This window comes from Podarcis liolepis, assembly GCF_965112155.1.
Source record: "Podarcis liolepis genome assembly, chromosome: 1".
Taxonomy (NCBI): domain Eukaryota; kingdom Metazoa; phylum Chordata; class Lepidosauria; order Squamata; family Lacertidae; genus Podarcis; species Podarcis liolepis.
The window spans coordinates 107,343,352-107,368,204 of record NC_139554.1 but is presented as its reverse complement, the minus strand read 5'-3'; the positions used below and the strand labels follow the sequence as shown (position 1 = coordinate 107,368,204).

At 43.3% G+C, this 24,853-nt stretch overlaps 1 protein-coding gene across 3 annotated transcripts; it reads left to right on the top strand.

Annotated features, from left to right (window-relative positions):
- The first annotated feature begins 5,050 nt into the window (after window positions 1-5,050).
- On the top strand, window positions 5,051-24,602 carry GCG (glucagon). 3 transcript variants are annotated; one of them, XM_083495117.1, is made up of 7 exons: window positions 5,051-5,158; window positions 10,848-10,948; window positions 11,333-11,494; window positions 14,548-14,598; window positions 18,820-18,957; window positions 22,125-22,268; window positions 24,350-24,602. In XM_083495117.1, exons 2-7 carry the CDS (start codon window positions 10,857-10,859, stop codon window positions 24,351-24,353), a joined length of 591 nt encoding a protein of 196 aa, XP_083351243.1. In that variant the 5' UTR covers window positions 5,051-5,158; window positions 10,848-10,856; the 3' UTR covers window positions 24,354-24,602. The 3 variants fall into 3 exon arrangements, with proteins under 3 accessions (XP_083351243.1, XP_083351245.1, XP_083351244.1); XM_083495119.1 differs by lacking the exon at window positions 11,333-11,494; XM_083495118.1 differs by lacking the exon at window positions 18,820-18,957.
- The last annotated feature ends 251 nt before the right edge of the window (window positions 24,603-24,853 follow it).

Here is a 24,853-nt window from a genome sequence, read left to right as displayed (position 1 = left end):
TGGAGTGGTACCTATTTATCTACTTGCACTTTGACGTGCTTTCGAACTGCTAGGTTGGCAGGTAGCAGGGACCGAGCAACAGGGGATTTGAACCGCCGACCTTCTGATCGGCAAGTCCTAGGCTCTGTGGTTTAACCCACAGCGCCACCCGTGTCCACCAACTTGGATGGCTTTGAAAGAGAGTTGGAGACATTCGTGTAGGTGGGGGCTATCAATGGCTACTAGCCATAATGGCTGTGATCTACCTCTATGATTAGATGCAGAAATGCTTCTAGATACTAGTTGCTGGAAACAACAGGAGAGGAGAGGACTCTTGTGCTCATGTTTCTGCTTCCATTGTAAGAACAGGATGCTGAACTGAATGGGTCACTGGCCTGGTAGAGCAGGGTCTTCTTCATGGTGATGCTTGTTCCTTCCTCATGCTGGCTGGCCTGCTCAGCTTCTCCCAATGGCTCAGAGACCCTGATCAAAAGATAAGGAAGCAGCTAGACCACGTCACTGGAGTGTGTGCATTGCTCTTCATCACTGCCCACCATAACAGCAAAAAGGTTTTCAGAATCCTAGATGCCAATGTGATTTTTCTATAGGCTCCAGCAATCTGGTGCCTTGGATTTTTCCAGGCCGTGAGGCAAAGTCGGGCGCACTTCTAGCTCCAAGCAAGCAGCCGCCTGCCCTTTCTTCTCTTTGTTGCAAAACAGAAATCCATAAAACCTCAGCGCCCGTCCATGCAAGTTACAGAAATAGATCAGCTTTTGTACACTATCAAGGTCCACACACACACACCCTGGGGATTTTGCAAGAAAATGGTTCCAGCTGCAGATCCAGAATATCCCCACTGGTGGTGGGAGGGGTTGGGAGGGGGGAATAGGAAGGAAATGTTTTGAGAAATGTCTTAAAATGCTGCAAAGATAGGGCAGCACAACACATCAGCATGACAAGTGGCATCAAACCCCTTTGGGCGCACACAGATTGAAACAATGGCAGTCCCCAGCGCAGTTTGAGCGAAATGCTAGTCTTCAGGGGAAATGGCTTGTAGAAACCAGTCACCACTGAAACACTATTCAGCTAGCCAAGTGTGTCAACAAAGAAACAAACATGTTGATCAAGAGCACTTGCTTTGGGTGGCCCTGGGGACTATAAATGATATTTCTTTTTACGTTAGAGAGATGTTGTCTGTTCTTTGTAAACACTTGATGTACATAGGAAACTGCCTTCTGCCAAGCCAGACCACTGGGTCCACTGAGCTCAGTAATGCATGCTTTGGCCGGCAGTGACTTTCCAGGGTTTGGGGCAGGAGACTTTCACAGCCCTACCTGGGGACTGAACCTGGGGTCTTCTTCATGATCAGATGCCCTAGCTCTGGAATATGGCCACGCCCCAAAGTGTACGCCCTGGGGAAAGAGGCATAGAATGCTTTGAAATAAATAAGCTATTCTGATGGCAAACCACAAAGCAGACCTTAGGAGACTTTATGTTTCGCCCCACACCTGATTAGACTCGCTCTTCCATTCCAGCTCCTTTGTACGTGCTGCTCCACCAATGTTTCATGGACTGTGTAGAGTACATTAATGGCCAGATATGCCCAATAGAGCTGATAGAGCTAGTTGTACATTAAAAAAAAATCATTTCCAATAGTCTGCTAAGGTACAATAGCCTCTGCTTCCTTTTCCCCATTGACTTAGGTAGAACCTCCACAGCTGCCTTTGCCATTAGCTGTGCAGTCTCCCAATGTGTGGACAGCTTGCAGAATTGACCCAAGGGACAGATGTGGAAATTAAACAGAGGACATTGCAAAGATACATGATGAGCAGGAAGAGCAAGTCACTTGTGCTTCCTGTCTCCCTATCCCATTACTAACGTCAAATGCTGCTGGTGTTGATTTTGACATATTTGCCATCAGAAGCGAATGGGCACTGAAGCATACAGGTGTTGTGGGGGGGGGGAGAGAGAAGCAGGCAATGTGTGGGTAAGCAATGTTATCTCTGTAAAAAGTCCAGATCAAACGTCATCCCATGAACGGCCATTTACCGTCTTGATGCATGGATGCGCACAACATCCTTTACAGAAGCAATTTGAGCTCTGTGGACTGCTGTGGTCAATACTACAGCTGTACACACACACACACACACACACACACACACACACGGGTATACTTGGCCTGGATCTGGCCCAGATCAATTCAAGGTCAGAGCTAATGTTTAATTAGGGGTTTTAGGGTGATTCGGGTTTCTTGAGGGTTCAGTCCTGCTCAGTGTGGCTGCACACATGGGTTCCTCTGTTGGGATCAAGTGTGCAGCCAAAATACAGAGCTATTGGAAAGTCCTTTTAGAAACTTAGCCCTGTGCTGCTCTTTGAAGAGCCAGATGACTTCTCCTTCTTCCCAACCATCATCCTGCCCCTTGAGAGACCCAGAGTGCTCTGGGTGGGCCAACCTGACTCAATATGGGGCTGTCTCAATCTGACTTGGTGGAAGCCCAGTGTCACCTAAACTGGCTCAATTCACTTTGGGATTCAGATGAATCTGGCACACAGCCCTGTAAATGCAGGTGCTGGCCAATCATATGCAGACCCACTTAGAAGACAAGTCCGACTGCATACCCACCAACATTCCTCAGTTGAAAATAGGGACATTTCTCTCTCGCACCCCAACCACCCCTCCTCGACCCCCCATTTTTGTCCTCCCCCCACCTGCAGTGTATTTCCTGTCAGAAAAAGGGTGAGGGCCACCACAACCACAGCACTCACACCCTCCACCGTCCTGAGAAAAACCCTTAAACCAAATTTTATTTTATTTTCTTCTTTGGTAAGATAAGATAACCCTTTATTCGCATTAGCCAATGGCCATAGCAAAAGTAAAACATTACAGTATACGCGGAAAAGGAAGTTTGATATAAGAGCACAATTTAAGTTAGTGGCCCTTATTCTGATTGTCCCTGCTATGAACCTAGCAACCTTTAATGTTATCTGATTACTTTGATCTGATAAAGGAAAGGACATTGTGGCAGTGCTTGAGCGCCCTGGGATGATTAGTACGAGTGGGGTGATGATCTCATTCCTCAGGTCTTTGTAGAGAGTGCAAGACAGGAGGACGTGTGCCACTGTTTTGGTAGATTTACAAACAGAAAAACACACACTAAATTTTAGAAAGGGGGCAAGAATAGGCATGGGTGCACAAAGCAATTTAAACAAACAAACAAACAAACAAACAAACAAACAAGACTCCTTGTGCTCCGCTCTGCTCCGCTCCCCCTTTCTTTTCACCCAGGGGAAGAAGAGAAGAAGAAGAGTTTAGATTTGATATCCCGCTTTATCACTACCCAAAAGAGTCTCAAAGCGGCTAACATTCTCCTTTCCCTTCCTCCCCCACAACAAACACTCTGTGGGGTGAGTGGGGCTGAGAGACTTCAGAGAAGTGTAACTAGCCCAAGGTCACCCAGCAGCTGCATGTGGAGGAGCGGGGAAGCACACCCAGTTCACCAGATTACGAGTCTACCGTTCTTAACCACTACACCACACTGGCTCTCTGGGGAGCCGTGCCCTCAGCCTGCCCCTCAGAGCAGAGGCCTCTCCTCCTGCTCGCCCACTCTCCAGCAGCCGCTGTGAGCTGCCCAATGGAGGAGGTTGGCAGCAGCGGCCATGGAGAGGCAATGGGATGCTCCCTCACAGCCACAGCTGCCACTTGGGACAATCGCTGGCACATCCTCCTTTCTAATCTCAGCGGTGGCAGCACTGGCAGGGAAAATAGGGACATTCCAGGATCAAATCAGAAGCCGGGATCCTGGGCTGTCCCTGGATAATCAGGACACTTGGAGGGGATACTGCTGTGCTAAATAGAGCCCACTCCCATGTTACAGTGCATGGTTTTGCAACCTTGCAGTAACAGGATCCTCAAGCATGGACTGTCAAGTAAGGGGACACACCCCAACCTAAAATGCATTGTAAAAAAAGTAAAGGGGTAAAGGACCCCTGGACAGTTAAGTCCAGTCAAAGGTGACTATGGGGTTGTGGCACTCATCTCACTTTCAGGCTGAGGGAGCCAGTGTTTGTCCACAGACAGCTTTCCAGGTCATGTGGCCAGCATGACTAAACCACTTCTGGTGCAACAGAACACCTTGATGGAAACCAGAGTACACAGAAACGCCATCTACCTTCCTGCCGCAGTGGTACCTATTTATCTACTTACACTGGCATGCTTTCGAACTGCTAGGTTGGCAGGAGCAGGGGCAGAGCAACAGGAGCTCACCCCTTCGTGGGGATTTGAACCGCCGACCTTCTGATCAGCAAGCCCAAGAGGCTCAGTGGTTTAGACCATAGCGCCACCCGCCATTGTACCAGCAGTACCACCAATAAATCACACACAGGTGGACAAATAAGGCCGTAGCTCAGTGGTAGAGGATCTGCCCTGTATGGAGAAAGTCCCAGGTTCTACTTTTAAAAAAAAGTTTTCAGTTTTACAATTGCATCATTTTTGCAGAAGGTCTCAGGTTGAATCCCTAGCATCTCCAGGTTGGGCTGGGAATACCCCCTTCCTGAAACCCTTGGAAGCATCTTCCAGTAGGTGAACATGATACTGAGCTAGATGAATCAATGGTCTGACAGCCCCCTGTGTTAAAAGGGTTTTTTAGAATACTTCATTCTGGAATGCTTTAAAACGCCTTATTCTGGATCGTGACCACAGTATTTGTGCGATCAAATATGAATTGCATTTAATTGTGCTCCCATTGTGTTTGTGTGTGCCATAAGGAATGCATTGTTTCCCAAGCGCTCGATTCCTACGCTGGGTCGGTCTAATATCACGGTGACAGTTAGTTCTTTTGACAGTGACACCTCATTGACTTTGTTAGGCTCTGTGTCAACACTGATGTCACAGAGTAAACAGAACAGGCGTGTGAAATCAGTTGTAAAAAAATGGTCAAATGCAAAGAATGGCAAACAACAGAATTCCCCCACCCCACCGCAATTGACTAAGGAAACTGTCAGCAATGATGCACTCCTATAAGTGCTTGCCAGAGCTGAACAGTATATATAGATATCCGTGACTGAGCAGGAGAGACTAGCAGACAACTACTCTTGGATCCTCAAGGCTTCCAGAAGTCCCAGAAGAAAGAGACAGCACTGCCTTTCCTGCTTCTCCATATCCCTTCCAAAATACCCACAGGTAAGAAGAATAAGATAAGTTACCTGTAGTATTCATTGGGAGAACTTCTTGTATGTTTGACTAACTTAGGCTGCATCAACAGGTTGCTTTGTAATAGTTTTCCTTTTTCTCCCTCTTGATGATAAGCATTGGATTGAGAAACACAATGCAAACTAGTTTAAAATCCATTTCACTCACAAGCTGTGCTGTTTGTAATACTGAAGTAAATGACAACAGGCAGGGAGAAAAAAACTAATTGTATAATTATGATAAAATTATGGACAGATAGAGAGAAAGACTGATTGTATAATTATGAGAAAATTCCTGATGAAAGTGTTGAGGGAGGGTGGTTTGTTTTGTTGTTGTTTTTAAAAAATGAGGATATTTTGTATTTCAATTTTTTGTTTTTTTAAAAAAAGAAAAAGAAAAAGGTAGGTTTAGACACAGAATTGTTCCTTGTTAAATTAAAGAGCAACATTTCAAAAGCACTACCCTCGTAAGCCAAACAAAATTTGGGAACACTCCAGCCAAAGTTGAGATCTTTCATGCCCCATGAATAGCCAAGGAGGGTTCAGTTTGTGCCATGCAGCCTTGATCCTATCTCTGTTTCCTTGTAATTAGTTTTTTTCTCCATGAATAGCCAAGAAGAGTTCAGTTTATGCCATGCAGCCTTGATCCTATCTCTTTTTCCTTGTAATTAGTTTTTTTCTCCATGAATAGCCAAGAAGAGTTCAGTTTATGCCATGCAGCCTTGATCCTATCTCTTTTTCCTTGTAAATGTAAGTTTCATTGACTGTACGAAGGATTGCTCTCTAATTCTCTTCATTGAATTGAAGTTTTAAAATGCTTAACTTCATTTATTTTATTTTATTTTTAGTGATTATTTTGTACTGTTTTTAATACATCTTGTGCTCTGCCCTAATATTTTATGATGCAGAAGTATATAAAAACTTTTTTTAAAAAATTAAACTTTGGCTGGATCATGTCCTTAATCTGCTTCTGCAGAATCACACTGTGATGGTTAACCCTCAATTCGTTTTCAGTTTATGACACTTTTACCATAAAAGGGTCTATTTTAAAAAAAATTATTGATCTGACTCTGCAATGCAGGAATCTGTGATTGGATTCCCTATTCCTTTTCATTTCTGAAAAGTATTTCAGATGGAGCTCTGTTGCAAGAGAAGGGGGAGTCAGTCCGTTCTCACTTCCTAATTCTTCAGTGCAATAGTACAATCTGCCTGCATGTTTTCCCATCTCCAGCTAGTAGTAGTTTCAGGGTAGGAGAGATTTGCATCACAGAACTGGGTGGGGGTGAGTGTTAAATGTCTCTGACCTTAACCAGGGCCCCGATCCACATATAGAGACTCCATTGCAATTTTTAGGTACAGGAAGTGATCTTTTACACCTTACATAGGCATTAAAATAGATATCCATATGGGGTGTAGAGGATTCAATGGGAAATAAGAATAAGAATTTTTATTAATTTACAACAAAACAAAACATACATACTAATTTCACATCCAATTTTTCACAAAATGTTTCTTTTATTATGCATTCCCTAGTTTATATTGTCATTGTTTATACCCTTCATTTCCTTTCCCTTTAGACAATACTTCTCAGTTTTTCACAGTGCTTTTTTAAACACCTCTAGCATTATCTGTCCCTCACTTATGCTTTCCAGATATTCCGCAAATTTTCCCCAGTCCTCGATGAACTTTTGGTCTCTTAAGTATCTAATCTTCCCAGTCAATTTGTCCAACTCAGCATAGTCTAACAACTTCATTCTCCATTCTTCCACCGTCGGTATTTCCTGTTGTTTCCATTTCTGAACCAGTAGCACTCTTGCTGCTGTCACTGCATATTGGAAAAATTTACAATCCTTTCTCTCTATCTCATTTCCTAGTATTCCTAACAGAAAGGCCTCAGGTTTCTTTATAAATGTATATTTTAAAATCTTCTTCAATTCATTGTATATCCTTTCCCAGAAGCCTTTCACTTTCTTACATTCCCACCACATATGATAAAAAGAACCTTCTTTATCTTTACATTTCCAACACTTATTACATGTCTTATACATTTTCGCTAATTTCACCGGTGTTATATACCATCTATAAAACATTTTCATAACATTCTCTTTTAACGTCATACATGCTGTAAATTTTAAGTTTTCTTTCCATAATTTTTCCCAATCCTCAAATTGTATATTATAGCCAACATCTCTGGCCCAATGTATCATTACCGACTTGACTTCCTCATCTTTCAGATTCTATTCTAACAACAATTTGTACATTTTGGATAGAATTTTGTGGTCATTATTTATTATTTCAATCTGAAATTTTGAATCTTTGTCAGCCATCTTTGATATCTTTCCTAAACATTTCATTTCATTTATTTGAAAATAATGCAACCAAACATATACATATTCTTTAACCTGTGGATTCAATGGGAAATAACAATTTATTGGGTACATTGATCTCTTTGTTTTGGAGATAACTTCTCTGTCTTATTCTAAATGATGTAGAATTATAAGCCAAGAACTCTGGTGGCTGAAGCAGCATCACCAATGGATGAATGGTAGAAAACTTTTCTATGTAGTGTATGAGAAAGTTTCAAGGTGATGGGATAATGAGTTGCTGTTCCATCCTAAGCCCCACTCCAAAAAATCTGAAATTAAAAGTGTGTTAATTAACACGTAGGAATCTTATTCTCTTACACCATTTCAGTTCATGTTCCTTACCTCAATTCACAATAATCATGTTACCCTTTAGATAGTGTGAGAGAAAAATGATGATGATGATGATTTTATATGCCACCCATCTGACTGGGCTGCCCAAGCCACTCTGGACAGCTTCCAGAAAATTATAAATCTATGGTAAACAACTGTCTTACCTACACTGGATTATAGCCAACAGTGCCCTACGAGTAGCCTCCAATGTAAGCCATAATTCACCCTTTCCGAAACCATTCTTTAACCAAAGCATAACTATCCCTGGAACTTTGCACTTCTCTGAATTTTGCAATGCACTTCTTCAGCCAAGAATGCAGAAACTAGGGTACAGTGTACATAAATGAACATATATTACAGTAAATAGCATACAAAGATGCGTCATATAACGAGAAATTGCAAAAACGCATCTATCAGGAGGAATTGCATGCAAAAATGTGCATATTATGAGAAATTCACGCGGAAATGATGGCGAATTTTCATGAGTACTTAAAAAAAGATTGAAATGTGGAGAACTGGACTTAACAGAAAAATGGGAAACAGAGAAAGCAAAATGGTCAGATTTGCCAATTCCTTGCTCCTAGCAAGGAAGGCAGTTTTCTTCCATATTTGTCAAGCATTCTTTTCCGTTTTACTTTTTGAGCATGGTGTTGGTTTCTACTTTTGTAAATTGGAACATCACAATGCACCCCAATGATGGTGCACACACCTAGGTTTTTCAACAACAAATAAAATCTTCTGTATACTATTGTATATAGTTTAGCAGCAATACACCTTGATTCTGAACACGCTGGCTTGTAAGCCTGTTTAATTCAACAGAGTTTACTGCTAAGGACTTGTTTTTCAAGTTGCAGCTTTGGGGTTGGTTTTGTTTGTTTTTTTAGTTTAGAGAAAAGGCAAGTAAAAGGTGATATCACAGAAATTTATAAAACCAGGCACGTTATGGAGAAAGCGGTTCGAGAAAAGTTTTCCTCCCTTTCTCATAGTACAGGAAATTGCAGACCTCCAGTGAAGCTGAATGTTGGAAGATTTAGGGCAGATATGAGAAAGCAGTTCTTCATGCAACACATAGTCAGTCTATGGGACTCGCTCCCCGAGGAGGCAGCAATGGCCACCAATGTGGTTGGCTTTATAAGAGAAGTAGACAAATCCATGGAGGAGATGACGATCAATGGCTACTAGCCACATGCCTGTGCTCTTCCTCCACAGTTAAAGGCAGCAATGCTTCTGAATACCAGTCGCTGAAGCCATCGGAGGGGAGCATGCTCTCCTGCTTGCAGGTTTCCCACAAACACCCGGTTGGCCACTGTGAGAACAGGATGCTGAACTAGATCAGCCATTGACCTGAACCAACAGCCTCTTATTATGTTCTGAAGCTGGGAAAAGGTACTCCTGGCCACAGAGGTCACTTGGCCCTCTAATCACAAAGGTGCATCCATGCGTATTCCAAGCTATGTACCTGATCCTTTACAGGGTGCATCACCCCATCCAGAACAGGCAATTGGCTTATATTTCAGACCCAAAAACCTTCCATCTCCCCAAGGTTCGGACCCTGTTTATTGGCCCTCATTCAATCCACCACTGTGTTTGTGCACTGGTCCAGAGCTTGCATAGCCTCTCTTGATTCAGATGTTGTGGAGAGTGTCTTCATCAGCATATATATTCATCCCTAAGAGAGGCCACCGAGAGCATCGGCTTGAGATTTTTAGAATATCATTGGGAAGAAACATGCCCTCTTGGGAAATAGCACTAGGAGGCAGCATTGCACTGCTGAAGGACATAAGGAAGGGAGAGCAGGACTGCGTTATTCTTGCAAATCTGAAAAGGAAGGCGGTGGCAGGCAAGGCAGCAGTGGCGGCAGGACAGTTTGTGTGCATTCTTACGAAACACGTTACAAAACAGGGCCTAACATAGCAAAAGAGCTTGTTAGCTTTGATCAAGTCCCGTGCCCCTGCTTTCAGAGAGACGTGGTTGCATAACTCAGTTTTGCAGAATTGTGCCAGTTGTTGGTAACTAAAAATAGAAACCCACATAAAAGTTGTGCCATATCGCAGGGTGCTAGGAATTCCTTTTCGTTATTTACGCAGTCGAGTTATGGAGTAATCATGTTTACACTCTCTAAATCAGTGTTTCCCAAACTTGTGTCTCTAGCTGTTTTTCGGACTACAACTCCTATCATCCCTAGCTGGTGAGACCAGTGGTCAGGGATGATGGGAACTATAGTCCAAAAGCAGCTGGAGACTCAAGTTTGGGATACATTGCTCTAAATCATATTTAATCCTCTAAATCCATCTATTAATTTTTAGTCTCTATGGAGATTCATTCCACAGGGAAGGAAGTCAAACTGATTTCAGTGGGTGTCCTTCCAAGAAAGGCTCATATTCATATGTCACACCCCTGTGACAGAAGCTGTTAAGGGTTGTATCTGCTGGGCAGCAACACTCCAGGTTGGGGCTGTAAAATCCACTAGTCATGTGGTTTCGCCTAGAATGTTTGGAAGACTTTATGCCTGTGCTAGCAACCATTAGGATTTCACTATATTGACACGTAGATTCTTCATAAGCATGGCTTTCCCCCAAAGGTATGACCATGTGCCTAGCATGCAAACTGTTCCAGATTCAATCTCTGGCAACTCCAGCTAAACATCTCAGGAACTATGTGGTGGGGAAAACCTCTGCCTGAGATTCTGGGGGAACTGCTGTCAGTCAGAGTGGTACATTAAATGATCCCTACTGCTTTGAACACAAATTGAGGTTTTCAGGCTTATCATAAACTGGGGGCTGGGGTGTGTGAATTAAATGAATGGATCATCTAATCTGGTCTGAGGCTTCTTCCTATGTAAATTCCTCTGGTACACAGAATAGTTCTTTGTGACTTCCACATGGAGGTATAAGGGCTGATCCATCTTTCAGTGTCTTCAGGACAGGTCTTGAGTGTATGAAGCAGGCTGCAATGACTATTTCCCCCTCTAACTCTGCCCTACAGGTGACGAAAATGAAAAACATGTACTTTGTGGCTGGGTTGCTTTTAATGATTGTACAGAGCAGCTGGCAAAGTGCCCTTCAAGACAGAGAAGAGAAATCCAGGTAAACACCAGAGATCAAACTTTTAATGCTATAATAACCCAAATGTGGGCTACATATTTTCTGGTAACAGAGCTGGCACGGAAGTCCGTTTAAGATGCTATCATTTAATCTTTCCACCCCCCAAAAATTGGATAAGCCAGCAGCAAATGAAATTGCCAGTTCAACCAGTGGTGCTTTTGTCCCTTTGGTTTTTGTTGTGTAAGCAAAATCTCTATTTCCCATTACCAAACTGTTATTAATCAACTAACAATCCTTTCTTAGCAGCCATTATTACTTCTAGTACATTAGTTGCATATCTCTTATGAGGAGGTTGATACATGGTACGGTGACTTTCAAAATGTGCAATTTTCAGTACAAATAATTTGTTACAAACCACACTTATAGATCCTTCAAGGCTTCCCAGGCCGAACTATTAGATGACTCTAGACAGCTGAATGAAGTGAAACGTCATTCACAAGGTACATTCACCAGCGATTACAGCAAGTACTTGGACACAATACGAGCTCAAGATTTTGTACAGTGGTTAATGAACACTAAAAGAAGCGGGTAAGCAAAATGGATACACCCCACCTGAACCCCCTTATAAACTGCCACATGGCATACACAAGAAAGTCTTATGCTGGTGTACCTGGTACCATATAAACCCAGGAGACTGCATGATGATGGGATAACTTCATCCAACTAAATATGTAGAGTTTGGATCAATTCCAAGAGCTTCAGTGTTCATCCATCCATCTATCCATCCATCCATCCATCCATCCATCCATCCATCCATCCAGTCATCTGTCCAATTGTTTGTTCTTCCAGCTATCCATCCTGATTTACAGCCCATTCTATGCTGAGAGATTGGAGCAAATAGCATCACTCGAATCTATTACAAAAGCATCTTTTCACAAAGAATTCAGTGTCATCTCTTTGCCACAAATGTGTCACTCCGTAATTTCCAGCACCCTGAGATACAGATGCTAGGTAAATCTCATTGTAACATTTTCCAATAGGTGTTAGTTGAATAAGTTGAAAAGTTTTCTCATGCAAAAGCCACTGAAAGGAATTGGAATTGTGCAACAGTAAACACTGTCTACTTGAGCAACTCCCATTTGATCAATAGAGTTTAACGCTGAAGAACATCTGAATGCTTTGGCTACAATCCAGTGCGTGTTTTTTCATATTCATACCTGAAGAATCACACTCATAGCAGAATGATACTGCGCTGGTGCAGCTATCGTTCCTCCCAATTCTGACTATCATTGCTGGTATGCCTTTTGGCTCATTGCTGAGTGGGGATTTCATCCCTGGTATCTCAGGCCCTAATGAAGTGCTCTAACCAGGACACGGCAATGGCAAAATAAAACCTGTACACCAGTTTTATTTTAAAGCTGTTCCTTTAAAACATCCTATCAGACAATGCATAGACACACACACATTTTCAGAGATGAGACAATGAGGACCTTTTGAAACATTCAAATCTGCAATTTTGTTACCAGAAGAATGAAAAAGTTGTAAGGCCATTAAGTGAAATTATTTTTGGAACAGCTTTATTTGGAAGTTTAACATTACCATATGTAGGATCAAGATAATAACTCGCACGTGGTTTAAAAGAAGATAACACAATAGACAGAACAGTCTACATAGCCTCCTAAAGCAGAGCAAGGTATGTTCCAGCTATAGTACTGTAATACACTGGTGCATTTGGGCTGGACTATAGAACACTATACCAAGTGAGACCATTGTCCATCGAACTCACTATTGTCTACACTGACTGGCTGCACCTCCCCAGAGTTTTGTATGGGGTCTTTCTTAGTCCTACTTTCCTAGAGATGCCAGGAACTGAATCTTGGATCTTTAGTATATGAAGCATGTGCCCTTCTCATAGGAAAAAAAACCTGTGCCTTATGTCAGGGTGAGACTATTTCCCCATCAAGCCCAAAGTTATCTACTCTACTACCAGGCACTCTCCAAGCTCTCAAGCAGGTGTTTCTTGTTACCTGCAACCTGATCTTTAACTGGAGACACCATACTGAATCAGGGACCTTCAGTACACAAGGCATGCACACTGAGCTATGGTCTCTTTCCCAGAAGAATGTGGGCCCAAGGAGGAAAGTTATGCATACTGATATGAACATCCTTAGACGTGAACTGTGTGCGTAGCTGGCTACATGAAACAGACTTGTCCAAGGAAAAAGTTCATTGGATGCATCTGGATGTCCCCTCAGCACAAGGTGAAAGCACAAGGAAAGGAATTGGTCCACTGTGGATCCTACCCATAGTACTGTTGTGCAGTAAAGCAATGGCTTTCAAATGCTTGCCTTCGGGGAAGCCTTACTCTGCTGATTTGTCAACTGAGGAATTCCAGTTCATCTGCCATGGTATTCCTATTCCATTGAAGAAGATGCCAGGAAGTGTCCTCTCACTTCTCAGCCAAGGTGATCAGGTACCAGTGTAGCCCTGAATGATCTGACAGTGTGACCTATAACACTCCCCTGTAGGAGCACTGACAGTGACCTTTGCAGCATTGCTTAGCCACTGATAATCTTCTGACTGAGGACCAGCAGCTAAGCTTCTAAGGAGCACCAGCCTTCCCTGGAATACAGCTTGGAAAACCAATGCAGCAAAATCTAAGCAAAAGTAATGTACTATTGGAAACTCTTGAAATAAAGCAACTGTGTTTGTGGGTTTCCTTTTCTTTATTCCACCCCCTCTTTACTTCTCCTTCACAACTTTATGTTTGGATCATTCACCATTTCTCATGCTGACAGCCAAAGTCATTTGGTACTTTGGTGTCTCTCATTTGCGTATCAGTATTTGATATGTTGCTATCCACATACTTCGTTGCCATTGCTGCTTCACTGTCATGTGTGTTGTTGTTGTTTCTCTTTTGGGGTCTTGTGTTCACTTTAGCCATCACTGTTGTTCCATCAGTCTGTCGAACAATGCCTTAATCAGATGACATTGGCTAGCAACTTGATAAATGAAGCTCTCTCTTGGTATATGTGAAAGTCTTAGATAATCTAAGAGGTCATGGTGCTACCACTTTATGTTCTGCATAGGGCAAGCAGAGAGCTGCCAGGAAAGGGGTCCCTCTGGAGTGTTGTTGTCTTTGTGGCTGAGTTCATTCTGTGGGCAGCCTCCCTACCCATCAATCCCACAGCCTCCCAGTATGCAAAGGAGAACTTCACAGCCTTCCATTGGTTATGGAATATCAAGAGTGGCTGTGCCAATGTTCCCTTTGAACAGACCACAGCCCATCAGATTAAGCCCAGCTTTTCCCAGTAGCCACCCTGGGGTTGATGGGAGTTGTGGTCCTAAACACTTTTGGAGGTGTCTTTCATCCTAAGACACCAAACGGGATTGATCATTTTTAGCTGCTGGGTGCAGTGGTTGGTCAATCAGTTGTAATACATATATAAATTATGTCCCTAACAAAAGACAACGCTGGGATCTTAATAGAATTAAATGTAGACGTAATGGAATTCCTATATGATTCTTGTTGTATCCATTTAAGCTTGTAATAGTTAACTGATGTGCAATGCCCCTCCCCCGTCTACATATCTGTGCAAATGTAATTTTAATAACCTAATGCCTATGGACCTCTGCTGCAGACAAGGACGTGAAGAGAGTGAGAAAGAAAACCTCCTGGACAATCTCTCAAGGTATTTTAAGTATTTTCCAATTATTTTTTTTAACACAGGGAATATAAAAAAACAGATCCTAAACCAATTTGACTAGGGTACTTCCAGGTGGACAGTTGATTGAGTACTCATTCCTCTTGGTTTGCAGGGAGATTAGAGAATTCTGGCTATTTAACAAGCTTTTTTTCTGATCTGTTTGTGGAGACATTAGGTGACAGTTGTGTCGAGGCAAGTGTTATCCCATACTTTCCAGCACATTTCCCAGCCACCTTCCTTACTTCAAAAAGTCCAATCTTTTGGGAAAGCGGGTTTGTTCCATTCCCCTATAAATTTGCCAGTACGTGACTGCATCCCACCTGAAAACACCAACAGTCTGGAAGTGCTCTCAGTTTATACACACACACACACACACACACACACACAAAATCTGGAAAACATTAGCCCTCGAGTGCAATAGCGTGCTACATGGATGCTACTGCCTATGAAGAATCTCCCCTCTCAATGCTGACAATGCAGATCTGACCATCTGGTGGGAGAGAAGGTGTGCCTCCTGGAAAAAGTTCTCCCAACACATAATGTCTACATATGATGATGCTTATAGCAGCTGTGGGGAAGCTTGGCCCTTCCTGATGCTGCTGAACCTCATCTCCCATCAACCGCAGCAAACTTGGCCAGCAATGGTGGGGTTCATAGTTCAGCTACATCCAGAGGGCCAAAGGTTTCTCACACCCACCTTAGAGAACCATCTAAGCTAGACCGGAATGGCAGTGGTTCTCCAGAGCCTCAGGCAGAGGTTCCCCCTCCCCAAGTGCTGCTGCCTGATCCTTTTATCTGGTAACGTTAGAGATTGAGTTTGAGACCTTTTGCACACAGATCAAATCTACCACTGAACTATGGCTGTCCTCCCAGGGTGTACCAAATGTGGCTTTTTGTACACAGTAGCTTTTTGTGAAGTTATGTGTGCATGGAAACCTCTTTCTGCTTGTGCATGACCCTTCCTGGATTGGGGGTGACTTCTCTTTCATGGCTGTTCCATTCCATGACAGTGACACACAAATAGACGGGCTTAGGGCAGTAGCTCAAGTTAGATTTTTATAATGAATTCAAGTATAGTCAGGTAAAAACAATGATGTCTGCTAGTTTCAGACATGATATCACAGGTAGCTGTTCCCTTGGCATTGTGGACAAGTGTGCTGTTAGAACCACCCACACCTGCCTTTTGGATTATGTTCTCTTGATTGATCATGATGCCCGGTCTACTTCACACATTACGTGGGGGTAAATACCAAGTGGATACATGAGACCATGTGGTGCAGGTTGCAGGGAACCAGAGCCCATCACAACTTCCAGACACATGCACCTGTGCAATGCACCTGTTTGCGTACATTATATTTTTACTTGTGGATGTAAAATATGTTATATGTAGTCATGTCCACAAGGAGTGTGAAGTAGTCCTTAGCTAACAAGCTTACAGAGTTTTACATAGGTTCACACTAAATGCCTTTAACGGTGCTTCTCAAAATATGTAGGCATTCAACTCATGAATCTAACACAGACACAAGAATCACTAAGCATAATGTAATTCAGTGGAGGGGGGGAAACCAAGGGATTCTAAAAACGGGAAAGTGAAACGGGATCCAGCATAAAACTTAACAAAAATAATATGCATATAGGGAATAGTTTTACTATGCATGAACTTCCAAACAAACAGAAATGCAGTAGTGATATGTTTGTGGAAATCTGAAATGGCGGGGAATAGCAAGGGAAGATTCAGTATGACTCAGGTATCGCATCAGGAAAGGTTGGGAACACATCCATTTTCCATTTGAGGTGTCTTTGGGAAGAATTCTCAAAAAGAAGGTCTACACTAGAGGCGGCCACTGATTCCGTTCTTTCCCCTGAATGAAGCTATCAGCCCCTATCCTCACTGATCCTAGAATGAAAAGAGGTTTCTGGATGAATGGAATCTTTGACACCTTTGATTTGGCTGGGCATTTTGTGTGTGGGAGGGAATGGAACCCTTTAGCAAAACTCATGGCCGGCAAAAGGTTGATGGAAGCACCTCCACCGTTAAGCACATCCTGATTCCTCATCAAGCGATACATCTCCATACCCGTGCTGTATGTCCTCTTGCTGCAGAGGTGCTATTGTGGACAACTGTTTACAGATGCCATAAAGGGGACAATTCAAACCCCAAACCTGCTGGGTTGAGAGAGGTCGGCTCCAGAAGATCTTCAGCTCAGCCAGCTTTTTCCTGGCATAGCTGGGCTATGCCGGCATAAGCTCCAAATCCTGATTCAGTTAGCAAAATGCTAGTGAAACATCTTCATCCTGGTGTAGCAAGCTGAATCAAATCAAGTGGACCTTACATTGGTATAAGTTCCTTACCCTAGATCTTAACTCTGTTCAGCTAAGTCATGTGATCTAGCAAGCCTGCAGAGGTACATCAGCAAAAAGGGGTGCTGTTAAGTGAAACTCGGTCTTAAAGACTTGTTTTCCCTCTGCCAGACTTGGCCAGCTCAGCTGCCAGTAGCCCTACTCCTGAACTGAGTTTGGAATAGGGGTAACTAACACTGGCTTCAGTCAAGTGGGTCCCACTGGCTCCCTATACTTAGGATTGCTTGGTCTGCTAAATGCTAGAATTTGCAATGATATACAGGTGTGGATCACATTGTTGTGGTGTCAGCAGTTGCTTGAGGCAAATCTTCCTAACCGAATAGTAGGTTTGATTGAGCCGCGGGGGGGGGGGGGGGAGTACAGATTTCTTCTTTACCAGTATCTAAACCGGGCTGGCACTAGAGCCATTTCCTTGTGGATGTGATGGGGGGAGGGCAGCAGGAGTCTCCTTTGAAGACCTTAATAGCTCTTGTCCTGCAGTGGAGCTGTCTCCTCAATTCCTGGAATCAGAGAGCCAGCCAAATAACCTTCCATGCTAATTTTGACAACCAAACTGGCTTATTGGGAATGCAGACCGAATGTGTCCACGTGCAAGTTAGCACTTTGGAAAGCAGTCGTATGGAACCTTGAACTGCCCCACTTCTTTCCAGGTGGACACAACTGAATCTGACCTAACCACTCACACTCTCCCTTTTCTCTTCCTTTGGCCCCTGGTGTGGGCTAAACCTTCTCCTTCCCTCTGAGGATACTTAGATCTCTACCCATTGAGAATCATCTGGTCCAATCTGAATGCCTCCTATTTCTATTTCTTGGTCATGTTAGAATGGGATGGGCAGTTGAACTGACATGATCTGTCTATGCTCTCTGTGGCTGCCTCAACCACAATGCCTCCAACTCAGGAGTGTTAAGTCCAGAGAGCCACCTCGGAGCACCTCTAGTTGCTTCCCTGAAGCAGCAGTCTGTGTCTGGTGGGTGGGCAATGGTGGTGGCCGCAGTCACAGTGAATGGTGGGCTGGCTGCAGTGGTGGTGGCAGTGGTGGCCGGTGGATCCACAAGTGGTGGATGGAGTAGGCAGTCTGCCACCTGAGATGCGTGTGTCAAATGGCTCATTATAGGGTCAGCACTAAAGAGAGAGAGAGAGAGATGGAGGAGATGCTGGGAGCAAAAAGACAAAGAAGGCAGCCTGAGTCATGAGTAGGGATGGGGTTTGCAGTCACTGACCAGCTCATTTGTTTTTCACATCATGCTTGCTCAAATTCTCTCTGTTTCAGTCTACTATTCATTCATCACATGTCAGCTCGGTCCAATCTCTCTCCCTCTCCTTTTAAAATATCATAACTGACTTTGGTTCACCTTTCTTGCGATAACTTTTTTGCACAATGGATTTTGCTCTTTGTCGTTCTGCTGCCATTACATTCATCGCTGCCCATCATAATCGAGCATCCATCTGCACACACCCAGGCAGACTGTGATTTGCTTGTCTTGCAGTGTCTTTGTTTTCTTCTTCCTGCAATGCAACAGAGGCGTTGGTGTGCCCGACCCATGGCTAGTGCCATCACCTTAGCTAAGCAGAGATCATAGGAGCACACATTCCAGAAGCGCAGCCAATCTGAGTTTGAAAAGGGCTGTACAGTTACAACAACCAACTTCTACACACAGCCTTTCAGTTTGTTATTTTCTTGCCACCGCCGCAACCGGTCTTGTTAAATATTGCTAACACTTGCCCGAGGCGCAATCGACTCTCAAAGCTTGCAAATGAGTGGATGAAGCTGTGCTTGTGTGCATGCTCGATTATTGTGAAATTCACCAGCGTTCCTAGTTCTAAGGCAACTGCTCTTCTTTTAGCAACGGACTCGCCAGGCGTCATGCTGAATACGAGAGACATGCTGATGGCACCTTCACCAGTGACATCAGCTCTTACTTGGAGAGCCAAGCTGCCAAGGAGTTCATTGCTTGGCTAGCAAATGGAGGAGGAAGAAGAGAGTAAGAATCCATCTGTTGCTAAGCATTTCTTAGCTTTTTTGGGGGGTGGGGGGATTAATACCAATCGAAGCCTGCTGGAACCACAATGTATTGCTCCCACACCTTCCTCACTGTATTTCATAGTCTTCTTTTGTAATTGAAAATGTTGTCATGGGTGTGGAATGATCCACCTGCCAATTAAAATGTAGTTCTTTTGAGACTTTGATTGTGCTGTTTCATGCTCGAATGGGTCACGTTTTCTCCATGAGGTCAAGTGGTACAGAAGATCAATGTTGGTTTCACGTTTCCTCTGATTTCTTCCCTATCCTGCTTTGCTTCCATTCAAACGTCTTGCACCTGGCTTCTTGACCACCCCAAGTTTTGTCAACCCCAATCTCTCTGGTTCCCTGTTTGCCCCAGGATCCCAATCTGCCGCTGTTCCCAGCATCCTCCTTTCCCTTCCATTTTTTCCCGTTTCCAAAGTTTGTACAAACTCCTCCTCTTCAAGCCTCTCCTTCTCCTCCCCTCCTTTTCAAGAAGTTGCTGCTAAAAGCTCATCATCACACTGTCACTGTCTTTCCCATCCCTTTACAAAAGGGTGTTTGTGTGTGTGTGTGTGCCTTCCCACTCTTGCTGTGTGTTACGTTGAATATATTTACCCCTCCTCTCCTGCCTCAAAGCATCCCATAACATTAGGCTGCCAACACCTCCATCAGTAACCTGTACTCCATCAGTAACCACCTACATCCTGTTCTCACCACTCTCGTGACAACCTCCTTTTCTTTTTGATCCTTTTGGCCTGTTCTACCCACTGCTGCTGACTTTGATCCATCTTCCTCAGTGACTGCACATTTGGAACGGCATCTTTCTGCCTCCGTTCCTTCCCTTAATAAGCCCACTCAGAGACGTCTGCAAGCCCCCTACACATTTTTGCCTGTGCGGCCTGGCAGTCGAAAGATCAACACGCTTTGTCCCATCTGTACTTGTTTTGTACCTTTAGACTGTGAGCTCTTTCTGAGCAGGGCCCAACTTCCTTCCTGCCTTTCTTCCTCCTTCCCTCGATTCCGTGCTCAAAATCTATATTGCCAGCCGTAAAAGACACTGCGTATGCCATAGGAGCGCCATAAAAATTGATTATGAGATTGCTGTAATGATGATAGCAAAATGAGATCTGAGAGTCAAACACGGTGATGCATGTTGGAAGTTAGGAAGAAAGACAACTGAGAGTAAAAAAAAGGAATTTCTGAAACACCTGGTTATAGAGAACTTTGGGCATTTCAGTGGCTCTTGAGAAGATACCTGTGGCAATGGCTGGAGAGGGATGGTGGTGACGATAATAATCTGATAGACAAAAATACATTTTTGTAATTGGCAGGAAGGCATGGTATATGTCTGCTCTTACCTGTCCTACTGGATATCAGTCATTGAATCAGAAACAAAAAGAGAAAGCAACCATACAAGATGGGAAAGCAACACTCCTCTTTTGCACTCTGTTTCCTATAACATAGTGGCTCATGTTGCATACAAACGCATGGAGTGGTTTGCTTTGGTTTAAAGGAAAACTGTGATTGTAAGGAGAAAAGCAACAAAATGGGCCGTGTAGCCCTTGGCTCACCCTTTACCCTTGGAGGGGCGAATTGGACCAGAGAAATGGCAAGTGGTTAAGCATGCCACATTTCTGCTCAAAATCTGCTCCCGTTTTTCTTCTCTTAAAAACACAACTGTGTAGTTATCCCTGAGACCTTTTATAGCTTTGAGAGAATGTAATGGTTCTTTAAAACTGACTCTGCTGCTTTGATATTATTACCAGTCAAATCTAAGACATTAGTTTGGCAAAGATCACAGCAAGCCACAGTTCTCTTGTTTGTGTACCTGCTGAAAGCAACCCCCAAGGCCATTAAAACAGGGCCAGTATTCCTCTCTGTATGCTTATATGCTTAGACATCATCAAAAAGATCGAGGAAAATAATATTGCAGGCTGTTGCAGATTCTCTACAAAACCCATCAGGACTCCTTGATGTTGCTGACAGCCAGATATTTTGACACATTTCCCCCTCTCTCCTCCCAGCCCCTTCCTAGGAATTAAATCTAGAGATTAAGAAGTAAAAAATAAATAAATGATGAAACAGTCAGCTCTGATGTGGGGACATTTAATTCTGAAGTATATTGGGTTCAGCATGCTTGGAATACATTTTAATATTGCCTTTTGCTTCCAACAGTAGCACTGGAACCCTCGGTTTGATATTGTATCTTCTGTTTCTGAACTTGATTAAAATTCTGAGCAAGGAATACTGAACTTTTTCTCAGGAAATGTTTGTTCTGTTGTCATTCCTGTGGTCTCACGCAGAGGAGCTGGCTCACATGATACTAAGAAACTTGTTCTCTTGTGAAATAATTTAAAAATTGTTTGCATCCGTATACATCCCCTCACACAGAAGGATATTACTGTCTAGGATGAGGCAAACAACTTTATTCTCTGGAAACACAGCTCTCAGAGAATACTGAAATACTGCATCAACATTCTCAAAGAGTTTAGACAGAAGGTTCCCCGGGTGATGATGAATCAACAGTAGAGATAGCTGTCTCTTGTACATATTTGAAGGCTCCCATCCATAACCTGCTTAATCTGGAGCAGTCCCACTTATTTAAAATGGATCTGCGGCTCCAGAAACATTTCCTGAACCCACTAGCAGGAATTCAGCACTAGAATAAGATGTCTGTATTCAATGTCATAGCTGCATAATGCTAGAGATATTAATCCCAACTGGTGGGATTTGGTATTACATGCTGAGATTAATAGTCGCTGCGTGTAATATTTGGTCAGGCGAACACTGCTGAAGCGTGAAGAAGCCCAAGTTAAACACTTTAAAGTTCCCTTTATTTAGGCAGATAAGCATGAGCTTTAAAACCTGACACTGAAATCATCAGGACATTAAAAGCTCTCAGTCTTGGCTGAAAGTGCCAAACGTTTGCCCTTTGCAAGCTATTATGAATTATTATTTTTGTTTCTTTAAGAAACCATTTTCTAGGTCTGCAAACATGTCCTTAGTGCTATTTTGCTAGAAGATACAAAAATTTGGCCCTATACATTTTTTGCTGGGGAGAATTTGAGCAACATTAAGGACTAGGCAGGGGATATATTTATTCTGACCCACAAGGATGTTATTTGTCCATTTCCCCTCTTTAAGTTTCTCAGAAGGAGCTGGAGCGGCTGAAAACGTTGGCAGAAGACATGCGGATGGCACTTTCACCAGCGATTACCACAAATTCCTGGATGAGGAGGCTGGCAAAGAGTTCCTGAAGTGGCTGCTGAGCAACAAACCAACTCAGAGGTGCCTGAATTTTGGCTAACTGTAGACCAGCTTTTCTTGGATTGCCTATTAGCAGGTGTTGGTGTTGAAGGCTGCTTATTTTGCACTTAGTTCTTCATTTACACCAGGAACGGCCAACCTCCTGTCTGTAGGGGTTGATCTACAGCTCAGCCCCCCAAACATTTTATCTAGCTCCCCCAAATTTTGTCAGTTTTGGTGGTGATGACAAAAGGAAAGTAGACTATGCGGTGAAAAGGTCAGTGATGTGTGTGTGTGTGTGTGTGTGTGTGTGTGAGAACAGCTTATGTGGGAGAGTGTGAATGTGTGAGTACTTTTGTGTTCAGGTCCTTCTTCCAGCTTCTCATAGGCATCTGGTTGGCTAACTATGAGAACAGAATTCTAGACTGGATGGGTCTTTGGTCTGATTCAGCTGACTTCTCTTAAGTTGGGTGGTGACACAACCACCTTGGGCCACAATCACTCCCGGTATGTGGCCCCGGTATGTTGGCCATATGCATGTAAAGTGTTGGAAATGCTTTATGAATGATTTTAACTTTGTAAAAAGAGTGTGGGTATTTCCGGAGGATCCTGTGGGTTTCCCCCAGATTTCTCCTGGACAGATGTTCCTAATATGTCCATCATGCAAACCAACAAACCGTTTTTCCACACATGGATGGGGAGCAGGTTAAAAAGCACTTGTATACTTGCTGTTTAAATGACTGAGTTTCAGCCAGAGAACTAGATGAAGAAAACACCTTCAAGTATACCTCTGGATGTGGGGTGCATATGGACTCCAAGAGTTCAGCAACCATGTCCCATCAGGGAAAGGATTTTCACTTCCACAACAGGACTTTCTCTGCTCCCCCGTGCCCTGCACCTGCCTCAAATTTGCTCCAGAGGGTTGACGTAACCCCTAGAACAGATTTAGGGAGTGCACAGGGGGAGAAGAGGAGAATAATGTTCTGTCAGTGCAAGCAGAAATCTGGAACATTGAGGTAGCATTACATTTACGCAACCCAAAGCCTCTTCCATGTGGCAATGGCAGCAGATCCCACCATTATGTAGAAGGCAGCAACCTCAGGTAGCAGAAATGGAGGCACCTTTGAAAGGAAGCAGATTTGCCAGGCACTGAATTATTTGTGTGTGTAGGAATATTTTTGTCCCAGTGTGCCTGGATGTCAATCATGTTTTTACCAATATTTAGTTTTAGAGGCAGTGCCTTCTTTTGCAATGGCTCTCACTAGTATGGAGTACCGAGACTTCATTTTTTGCTGCTCATGTAAGGCATTATATGCTCCTCCCTTGAACCATAGCTGTCAACGTTTCCCCTTTTTTTTTAAGGGAAATTCCCTTATTCTGAATAGGATTCCTCGCAAGAAAAGGGGTAAGTTGACAGCTATGCCTCGAACTTTTATCACAATAGGAGTGCAGTGGTACCTCGGGTTACAAACACCTCGGGTTACAAACACTTCAGGTTACAGACTCCGCTAAACCGGAAGTAGTACCTTGGGTTAAGACCTTTACCTCAGGATGAGAACAGAAATCGTGCTCCGGTGGCGTGGCAGCAGCAGGAGGCCCCATTAGCTAAAGTGGTACCTCAGGTTAAGAACGGCTTCAGGTTAAGAACGGACCTCCGGAACAAATTAAGTTTGTAACCAGAGGTACCACTATACTAGGATCTCTCTCTCTCTCTTCTTAAACACACACACACCCTGCAAAACCACCAATGAGAGGTAAAACTGTTTAGAGCAGAGGTTCCCAAAACTGTGGTCCACAGACCTTCAGGAGACCATGAGCTTCATTTTGGCAGCCTGTGGCATATCTGTGTCTTTGTGGTTGAAGACAGGAAATGGCATCTCCATTGCATTAAATGTTCCCATTGATCTTTAATTGAATTTTATTGCTTCTTTCTGTGGAATAAAATACCACCGATTAAAAAATAAGAGAGGCACTAAAAATACCTTTAAAAATCACACAGCGTGTCACAATGGCCACAACAGGCAGAAAAATAGTTAAGTGGTCCACAAAGAACCTCCACAATTCTCTTTCCTTTTTTTTTATCTCTCTTTGTGTGCGCTAACAATTTTTATTGTGTTTTTCAGATAGAGCATACAGACCACACATAAAATATGAATACAGAACTAATCCCCCAAACAGAGAGAGACAGAAGATTGCAGAAGACGCAGAGTTGCCTTCCATAAAAACAACTTCGCCTTCAGGAGATGCTTTAAATCCAATCCTAATAATAAACTTCACATGATCCACAAATTCAAAAATACTCTGGGAACCCTTCTAGCATTATTATTATTACCACCACACTTATTTGTGTAAGAAATAAAGCTCCCCCCAATCCCCTCAGAAGGTGTCCTTGTGTTTTTGTGCCCCTAGCCATCCTTACTGTTAAATTTCCAGCAAGAGCTACCTGCCAGACCTGCAGCAATTTCCAAGCGCTCCATGGGAATTTTTGTTTAAGGGAGTGGGAGACCACTGGCTTGGAAGCCACCGTGGCAATTAAGTGGGGTTTCAATCAATCAATCAATTAACTAATTATATTAATAAAGTTCTATTCCCCTTAAAATCAATGTGAAACTCCCTCAACACCCCCC